General features: G+C 45.6%; 1 protein-coding gene across 1 annotated transcript; it reads left to right on the top strand.

The window, feature by feature from the left end:
- Positions 1-219: 219 nt before the first annotated feature.
- LOC311114076 (voltage-gated potassium channel KCNC2-like) lies at positions 220-5,325 on the top strand (the record flags this gene model as incomplete). Its single annotated transcript, XM_084189354.1, has 3 exons — positions 220-1,159; positions 2,282-2,458; positions 5,189-5,325. Coding segments are annotated over 3 exons (1,254 nt in total), but the record flags the coding sequence as incomplete, so codon positions are not given.
- Between the last annotated feature and the right edge of the window lie 5,308 nt (positions 5,326-10,633).

The following is a 10,633-nucleotide window of genomic DNA, read 5'->3' as shown; positions in this document are numbered from 1 at the left end:
CTTTCTTACTTTCTTTCTTTCTCTCTCTCTGTCTCTCTCTCTCGTTCTCTCTCTCTCTTTCTCTCTTTCTCTCGCTCTCTCTCTTTCTCTCTTTCTCTCTTTCTCTCGCTCTCGCTCTTTTTCTCTCTCTCTCTCTCTCTCTCTCTCTCTCTCTCTCTCTCTCTCTCTCTCTCTCTCTCTCTCTCTCTCTGTCTCCTTCTCTCATCTCCTCTTCTCCAGTTTGTGGCCTTTGCCTCCTTGTTCTTCATCCTGGTCTCGATCACCACCTTCTGCCTGGAGACCCATGAGGCATTCAACACCATCACCATCATCAACAAGTCTGAGGCGGTGCTCAACGGCAGCCTGCCGGACCTGGGTCCTGATTACATAATCGAGACGGACCCGGCGCTCACTTACGTGGAGGGTGTCTGCGTGCTTTGGTTCACCCTGGAGTTCATGGTGCGCGTCATCTTCAGCCCAGACAAGCTGGAGTTTGTCAAGAGCCTGCTCAACATAATCGACTTTGTTGCTATCCTGCCTTTCTACCTGGAGGTAGGCTTGAGCGGGCTGTCGTCTAAAGCAGCTAAGGACGTCTTAGGCTTCCTCAGAGTGGTAAGGTTTGTCAGGATCCTGCGTATCTTCAAGCTGACGCGTCACTTCGTGGGGCTGCGGGTGCTGGGTCACACCTTGAAGGCCAGCACCAACGAGTTCCTCCTCCTCATCATCTTCCTCGCCCTGGGCGTGCTCATCTTCGCCACTGCGATCTACTATGCCGAGCGCATCGGCGCCAACCCCAATGACCCCACGGCTGGCGAACACACCATGTTCAAGAACATCCCCATCGGCTTCTGGTGGGCCGTGGTCACCATGACCACGCTGGGTTACGGTGACATGTACCCGCAGACGTGGTCGGGCATGCTGGTGGGCGCGCTGTGCGCCCTGGCGGGCGTGCTGACGATAGCCATGCCTGTGCCAGTCATCGTCAATAACTTTGGGATGTACTACTCGCTGGCCATGGCTAAGCAGAAGCTTCCCAAGAAGAGGAAGAGGCACATCCCCCAGGCCGCACTGGGGGGATCCCCAACCTGCCTCAAGGTAGACCTCAACACCACCTGCAACAGCCCCCAGGGGGACCTCTGCAACACAAAGGGGAGCAGGGTGCTGGAGCGCAACCAATCAGGTGAGACCGCTAGCACTCCTCCATTGTATCTTAAGGTGGAATTTGTCAGTGGGCTAGAGGTTATCCATGTATAGACAGAAGGGGAGGGAAATGGGGGAATCTATAAGGGATCTCATTCAGGTGGAAACGGCGGCCATTTAACAGACCCCCCCCCCTTGAGAGACTCTACCGCCGCTGATAGAACGCCCATAGACCATTTAGCACTTCTGCCCCGCAGTCACAGCTATCCTCCAGTTGCCACGGAGATAAGAGAATGATGTGAAAGGAATTGATGGGTCGAAGATGAGAATGATTGCTGTGAAATAATTCTTCACTAATAAGATTTTGGACGAAAACATAAAAAGCATTTGACGCTTGAGGTTTTAAAGTAGGGATTGTTCATTTGTGACTTGACTGTACAGGCCCGTTTTTCCCATGTAGGCGGTCATCTGTAAATCACTCTGATATTGATGGAAATTAGTGATGACCCCTGTCTCCTTGGTTTCTTTTAACTACAGTATAATCCAGTATTTCCTCAGGGTATGCACATGCTCTGGTTTCTTTGCAATATGTTGCTTTATTAGATGTGAAATATTAACATTTAATAAGTTCAGAACTAGCCATGCTTTAATAAATGTATTCCAACACATATTAAATCTGTTGAGAAGCCAGCATGATCATTTTTTCTTTTTGGGGGGGGGGGGGGGGGGGGTAATTTGAAACGCAGACAATAGCATTGGCTATTTATTCTTAATATGCTGTGTGCAATCAAATGACATGTTCAATTCAAAATTGATTTTTTTAAATAGATGAATTCTAATTAAGCTTTTTCATTATAAGATGTGAGTAATGATACATTTAAGCATATTTATGTTTTGGCTTTTGGCAAGCTCTTTTATAGGCAGACACTAGGTGCGGTGAGACCATCGATTGGGGTCCTGTCTATTTTACCTTTGACCCCTGTCCCCCAGCGCGCCTGGTCCTCATGGCATTTGGCAAGCGCTCTTAATGTGGGAGGCTGTTTGATGTGTGTCCTGATTCGATCCCTTGACCCTCCTTTTTCTCGCCCCCTCTTCCCCCCACCCCCCTTAACCCCTCCTCCTCCTCCACCTCTTCCTCCTCCTCTCTCCCTGCGGTCACCAGTACTGTCAGGGGACTGCAGTGGAGGCAGTGATGTCACCATGTCCCCCAGCACAGAGGAGAGGGTTCCCATGCGCAGGTCCAGCACCCCAGAGCAGGAGCGGAGGAGTGGGGGGACGTGCTTCCTGCTGGCTGCCAGTGACTACACCTGCCCTGCCGACGGTGGGATCAGGAAAACAGGTACTGCACCGTCCCTCTGGATCAGTATCCTTATGCATGTGCATCAGTACCCGTTACCATGGAAGTGTCCATTCTCATGGCTTTTGTTTGGTTTTGAAAGGCATGGCAGATGTCAATGTCATATTCCTCCCTGACATTTATCCATTATTCATTGTTACATCTTTATTGGGAATTCATAAATCATCATTCATTAATGGTGATTCATAACGAAATCACTTAGGCGTTTATGTCACTGCTCATTCAAGGCTGTGGGGCTTAATTTATGGTATTGGTCACTAAAACACCGCCACTAAACGTAATCCACAAGTCTAGCTAGTGTGATAAGGGAGACCTACTGCTACATCCAGTTTACACTACTCACCCCTCAACGCTTGGATGATCCACGAAAAGTATCCTTCCTGCATCTGCACATACTGTATGTTGAATTTCTTCCAGGGAAGTAGAGGAAAACAGAGAGGCCCTCGTCTGCTAATGTAATCCAGCCTGAGGCTATAGGGGGATGTTGTAGTGGCACAGTCCTGTAGTGTGTCTGTGGAAAGGTCATGTTGTGTGGCGACCCAGTCCGCCCACCACTGTGCCCTAAAGGTCATCATAAAGTTAGTATCCATCTGCCGCCCCAGACAGAGCAGACAAAGTGCGCGATAAGCCTTCTCTCTTTTGAAAGGCATGCTAAACGCCGTCACTGAAATGTAGGCTAAAGAACACCACACAGTGCAGTACTAGACACTAGACAAACAGAAATAATAGGAATAGAATCAAGGTCGTTTATGAGGTCATGACCTGCTGTTTATACAGGTGCTGCCTGTGTTGTGTTAGAATGACCTGCTGCCTGTGTTGTGTTAGAATGACCTGCTGCCTGTGTTGTGTTAGAATGACCTGCTGCCTGTGTTGCGTTAGAATGACCTGCTGTTTGTACAGGTGCTGCCTGTGTTGCGTTAGAATTCACAACCATACTGCATAGTGTCTTCAAAAGGACACAAAAGGACCATTTTGTTGGAATGAGAAATTAACTTTTGGGCCTGGTGAACGTTTAGGCCTAAATTGTACTTCACTGTCTTAATTCCCAAGCTTTATCTCTGTCATCTTGAGCAGTTAATGCTGTGTTCATCTATTCTACACTGTAATATGGAACTCCGTTACGCTTTGGCTGATTGCCTCTTATCAGAAGTGAACTGCCTCTCCAGAAGGCAATCTAAATCTCATGCTGAAGGGTCTGGCAGTCAACCTACTCCCCTGTGTGTAATTGTAGAATGGCAGGGTTATTACTGTCATTTTGGGTTCATGTTAATTATAACATTATTAGTATAGTACACTTTGAACTGTTCCAGAAGTATTTTCTTATTATGATTCATTCTATGGTTCAAATTGTTATGGTTGATTAATTGATTTGATATTGACTTAAAGCAGCTCTGATGTCTGCATAGATAGTGCTCCTGTTTAACTCAATCATCACATGGACACACTCACACACAAAGCCAGTCAATAAATCTCTGTGGCGTACCAGTTCATAAACCTCACAGCCCCCCACGTGGGGACCGGGACAGTGCTGTGCCATGCTAACAGCCAACCTGGGTCTTGAGGCAGTCTGCCAGGCATGAGACAAGCCTGGGCCTCCCACCGCCCGGACCCATACCCACCACATGGTGACTACGAATCATCATCATGGGCCGTGGAACAGTTGGGTGCCACGAGGCGGGCGTCCAGCTGTGCCCTCGTCTCAGCCTTCTCAGTCAGCGGTGGCGGTCGCAGTAGTGCGGCGGTTCATGCATAAAACATGGGGTCCTTTCTAGTCCCCAGCGCTACCTGTCGGCACAGGCTGAAGCTGCCCTTTGTTCTGCCAGCTCGGCTGGTTCTGAAGCGGCCTCATTTGCGCGCCGTCCCTTTTGAGTAAACGTTAAAACAAATGGATCCATCTACAGTATGCTAATGATGCTACAATTCAATTAGCTTGTCTTTCTTACTCTCCCTCTGTCTTTGTGCCAGCTGATTGGCCAGCTCTGTTAACGGTCTGGCTGGTTTGCCGTTTGTTTGTTTCTCACTGGCGTCTGGACATTTTAAAAGGACAACTGATATAAATGAATGTACATTCAGTTGGCCCGCACCACCTGCTGATCAGGCCATATAAGGATAGTGTGATATTTCCCTGATTACTTTCAGTCATTACAGTCATTATTACAGTCTCATCACCGTCGTTCTCTTGCCCGCTATCATTACGTCATTTCCACAATTATCATACTCATCGACAACGCGCTTTACATTTAAACACTGTTATTTTACATTTGCACGCCCTGTGTTTTTTATGCTGGCTTTACTTCAGCGATTTTCGTAGACATCGACACAAATGCTAGAGCTCCTGAATGAAAAGCCATTTTTTGCCTGATATATATATAAAAAACACTTGAATTAGCAATTGAAATATGAACATATTTGTAAGAGATTATTGCTTGAATAAATTGTGTGACAAAACGTAGTAATGATGCCATTATATGAGACATTCAGTAATTAAAGAATAGTCCTGTCAACATATTCAATTAAATGGACATTTGCCGTCTAACCTGTGTCGTGAGAAAATACATGTGCATGAATCACTGTGTGTATGTACTGTTGCTCTGTCTCACTCCTGTCTCCTGTCTTGTTCCGTTCACTTGGCTGGCTTGGACTTGGAATACTTGACCGCGTGCCTGTGTATGTTCATGTCCCGTTCCTGAACCCTCGCCCGCTCATCGGAAGGCTGTGAGAAATCCCCAAGCTTAAACAACACAGCGGGCTTGGCTGGTAACGCCCTGAGGCTGTCTCCAGTGACCTCGCCCTACGGCTCACCCTGCCCGCAGAGGCGCTCCCGCTCCCCAATACCCTCCGTCCAATGAGGCCCGGCCCAGAGCGAGGCTTGCCTTCCATCTGAGCACCCCCCCGCCCCACCCCACCCCCCAAAACACCCAACAGAAGCCAGCTTCATAGGCGTTAGCTCCCTGTAGCATCCTGGCATCATATAATAGACTGTGAATATTGTTAGCTACTTTAGAGACTAATCTTAATGGTTTCAACCACAGACTAACCCTGCCCTTCTCCTCTTCCATACAAATGTTGCTTTGAACTGTAGATGTGGTGACCACCCCTAAAGTAGCTTAGCTGTGCGTCACTTTGAATTCCCATTACTTCGGTATCGTTGTACTTTAATAATGGCAATAAAAGGACTCTTGAATGGTGGCTCTAAAAGTTGCAGCCACAACATTTAGTAGATACGTATTCCTAATCAGGGAGATTTACATGTTGCTATATTTAGATACTTAGAAAATACGTGCTTCCATTAAAAAGAGAAGAAGAGAAATATGTCATTTCATTTGAGCCTCACATGAATGTGACGTTGTCTTTTTTCTGTCACGTTATTTTGTGGGGGGGTTGGGAGAACTTGTCATGGACTTTGTCTTGATTCACATGCACGCACCTGCCACCCTGTCGCTCTCACCTGCCACCCTGTCGCTCTCACCTGCCTCCCTGTCGCTCTCACCTGCCACCCTGTCGCTCTCACCTGCCACCCTGTCACTCTCACCTGCCTCTGGCTGGGCCTGGTCATCCTGTTTGCATGGATCATCCTGTGTTATCATCTGCCAGCGGTGTGGCGAGAAAGAGAGAAAGAGAGATACAATCTAAAGAAAAGGGAGGTTAAAAACTGTGGGCCTGGGCCGTGGGAATGTGCACAGGACCTGTGTGTCTGCATCGTGCCACTGGCCTCCACCTGGGGAACACACAACATAAAATACACAACACTGGTTTTCAGTTTTCTCTGCATGTGGGCTGGTTTGCTGCTGTTTCAATTATTGTACTGTGTTCTTATTTAACTGTCAATCACTGTGTTGCCAAGCTGAAGTCTCTCTGATATTATTTGCTCACAGATAACTGCAAAGAGATTGTCTTTACTGGTTTCACGCAAGCAGAGAGCAGCATTCTTTAATGGCTGGGGGAAGGCAGAGCCCTGGCGGAAAGGTAACATTGTCATTCTGAATGGCATGTGAGCTGCCTGCTGAACACTGTGCTGCTTATCCCTGGTGGTCACCTCCGGCTAATGGCCTTTTGTTTCAGTGTGTGTGCAGAAGGGGGTAATTCAACAATTGTAGTCACGGAAATACATCGGCACCCCCTCCTCATCATGACTCATGGCTTTATACACACATGCGTGCATGTGCACTCACACACACACACAAATATTTGACACGCGTGCACACACACCACATTACACACAGACACACACACACATTAGACACACACTTACACACACATTAGACACACACACACACACATTTCTGTATATTATTTACCAGACAGCAGGAATGCCTTTAATGGTCCTATCAAACCGGAGACTTGATTTTATTAATAGCGATGTAATTCATTATTGATGAGAGAGTTTACTACGCACATAAATTGTTGCCGATGCTAACAGGTGTGCCGCATGACAGAGGACATTACCATTCAGCAATGTGCCTCACCCAATCTTTTGTCTATACTAGTAGCAGGAAGGTTGCTAAGCAACTGGCACATAGTCAGACGCATCTCACACTTGCTGAACACACATACTGTCTCCTAATTAAACAAAAAGCTCACGACCAGCACTTTCCATATTTCCATATAAAAATAATTATTGAATCACCCCCCTCCCATTGCAATACTGTGCATTGATTGAGCGTTTACAATTATGACTTCATAGAATGCCATCGATTTGTATATATTATTCTTTACATATAAACTGTAAATGAGAAGCAAATAACTGTACACAAAAATAGCATGAATATGCATGTGGTTATTGCTACAATGACTGTAGATTATTATTATTATTAGAGAGACACATTTCTGATATTTAGAGATGTGACCTGCTTTACATTCTGTTTAGCCATTTACGTGTCCTATTGGAATGACGGCAGTCATCAGCCAATCAGTGGATTAACAAGACCTATTGGTGTGTGGATCCTATTTGGTCCCACAGTGTAACTCAAGGACTTGAACCAACCAGAACACTCACAGCGGTGACGGATTGTTGACTGACAAGCGTCCGGTCCAATGACGCTGCCTGGGAAAATAGGAACTGTCCAAGACTGAGATCAATTGGAATTCTGGGAATAGATGGGACAGGGAACGTTCGGAACGTTGTCTTTTTCCCAGATTCTCAATGTCATGGATACCGACTGAAGCATAAAACTGCCACAAGAAAAAAAGTAAAACATTCTTCTTTTTTTTTAAGCACCCCTCTTGGAAGACGAGGCTAGCTACTTTATTCAGATATTGTATTTGTAAATAATAACATGATACAGCACATGGGTCAAGAAGCTCCTGCGAGCCAGGTAAAAGGGTCATGCTTCGACCTCCATATCAATCACTCTCCATGGTATCCCTCCTCGCAATAAGTGTTATTAAGATGCATCAGTTGAAGCACTATATGTTCTAAAAATGAAGTGTATCAATATATGAATTCTGCTTAATATACAGTATAGAGAGAATAACGTGCGATAAGTTGAATAAATGTGACATATGGTTTCATCAATGCTTTTGTTTCCCTTAGACGTTTTGGTGGAATCGATTTCATTGCTCTGGTGTGTGTTTACATGCGGTGTGTTTTGAACTCCAGGGTATGATCCATAAAACATGCAGTTGTAAGCCAGAAAAATGAAGATCTGTAAGAAACTATTTTCACTCTTCCAGCTAGGTTGAACACATAGAACGAGGAAGCTTAATGGGCCCAGTAGAGATGTGTTATCCTGGACACCATAACCCAACAATCAGATACAATTTGCAATAACGATCCCAAACAAAAAGGTACCGATTCACACTGTGATTTTAGCTACTTGTGACAAGAAATTATACACGGGTCTACTACAGCTTATGTAACAGGACAATTCTAAAGCGTCCCTCCATTTACTTGATAGTGAGGGTTGATTTTGACCATCAGTAATTGAGGGATTAGAATACTGTGACCTGAACAGTGAAGACACCTGCCCCCACACAACAACGCACTCTGTGTAGTACCTTACTGCTTAACTCTTTGAGATGTCAACGGGCACCGTTCAGTATCTATTCTATGACAAAAGTGATTTTAAATGTGTTTATTTTTTGAATCAAGGACATGTCTTTTTGTGTCTCTTGTGGACTCCATTGCTTGGTTTACTTGTGAAAGTCATGGTAGCCCAACGCTGTGTTTCTCTCCATTATGTCCACAACTGTCACTTGGGCTTGATCCAGATTCATGTTCTGTATGTTTTAATGTGAGGACAGTTCTAGTTTGAAGTCTGTATTTGTGGAGCCATTTGTTGGCATTCTGAAGTGCATGCTAAAAGAAAAAAACTAATTATAAAACAGGATGACAACATATATCACGTTCAAAGCGATGTGTAAAATTAAATGCCATTGTGAGAAAATCACATAAACATATTTATCTTTTAAGCCATTGTTGTTTATTTTCTTCACACAAATGCACGACAAGTGATGTCTTTGATAGAGGAACGGCTGTAGTACCGCGCTTATCCAACTAAGGTACATCCTTTTTTATAAGACCCTTCAGTCTCACACAGGTAATTGTATTGTAATTGTCTTCGATCAAGCTACACCATTTTACGCTGTTGACGAAATGAAGAAGGATCCATCTTCACCCCGTACTCATACGGCCTATGGTTAACTATAATGATAGCGGTGGTTGTGATTAATGATATGTATTTTCCCAGTTCTCTCTCCTGTGCTGCCTCTCATTCTCCAGCTGGCGTCCAGCAGCAATCAGCCCCTCCGTGCCGGTAACTCCGAGACATCCCAACTATCTTTACACCCGTCGCCATGGAAACAGCCAACGTGTGTCGTGGAGATGTAAACAGCTGGGGATAGGAGTGTGTTTTACAGGGGAAGAAACTCCATACACCCCGGGCTGTACCCAACCCCCTTAAGAGAGAGCGAGACATCCTTAGTCAGCCAGGGGGAAAAAACAACCGTAATTTTCTAAATGCCAAAATCGTGACTATGAATATTGCATCAGAGTGCTGTTATCCCCCTGCCTTGCCTCTCTCTCCTCTGCTCACTGGAGCTTAAAGAGACATGGGCTACGTCCCAAATGGCACCCTATTCCCAATATAGTACACCACTTTTGACCAGTGCCCTTGGTAAGTGGATGCAATTTGGAACGCAAACACATACTGAATCCTGGGCCATGAGAAACCACAGACAAGTCTCTGTGAACTAGGCACTTCTGCAACCTATGGTAAAATACTTGTACTAAATGTCTGTGTGAACTGGGCACTTCTGCAACCTATGGTAAAAGACTTGGACTAAATGTCTGTGTGAACTGGGCACTACTGCAACCTACATTGAAATACTTGTACTAAAAGTCTGTGCATCATAAAAACAAACAACATCAAAAAGAGAAAGACAGAGAAGGAAGTGGCAGGGTCAGACGCTTAGTGCTGGTTGAGTGGTGGGTGTCTTAATAACCTCTGTAGAGTAGTTGCGCCAGGTTCTCCACATGATGTTGTGTCACACTGCTGAGAGGGGATGGGGACGGGGACGGGGTCGGTGAGTTCACAACCCATTACGATTAACCTGTCAAAATCAGTTAGAATCCAATCCAGGCTCTGTCGTAGCCGGCCGTGACCGGGAGACCCATGGGGCGGCGCACAATTGGCCCAGCATCGTCCAGGGTAGGGGAGGGAATTGCCGGCAGGGATGTAGCTCAGTTGGTAGGGCATGGCGTTTGCAATGCCAGGGTTGTGGGTTCGATTCCCACGGGGGGCCAGTATGAAAAATATAATGTATGCACTCACTAACTGTAAGTCGCTCTGGATAAGAGCGTCTGCTAAATGACTAAAATGTAAATTGAAGAAGATATTTATATCTGATGAATGGAAACAAGTTTAGATCATCGATACGAAGCTCTCAACGTCAGAGTGGTGCTTTAATCCTAATAATGAGTGTGGTATGAGAGAGGTGTAGTTGAGTAGGGAGCAAAGTGAATCAGAGAATAGAGTGGGTCTCATTTTCAGCCATTGTTTTAGGTTCCGTACTCAGAAAGCCACAGAAAAAGCTCTCAGTTACTGTTAGTGACACAGAGGCCTCCGACGACAACCACAGGGGCTTGCTGTAGTGGTGTGTGCTGAGTGCTGGACGCACTACAGTAATAATGATAGTGTTATAGCTCTCCCAAACAGC

This window comes from Coregonus lavaretus, assembly GCF_964263955.1.
Source record: "Coregonus lavaretus genome assembly, contig: HAP1_SCAFFOLD_8153, whole genome shotgun sequence".
In the NCBI taxonomy this organism is placed as follows: Eukaryota; Metazoa; Chordata; class Actinopteri; order Salmoniformes; family Salmonidae; genus Coregonus; species Coregonus lavaretus.
This window is presented reverse-complemented; position numbering and strand designations above follow the sequence as displayed.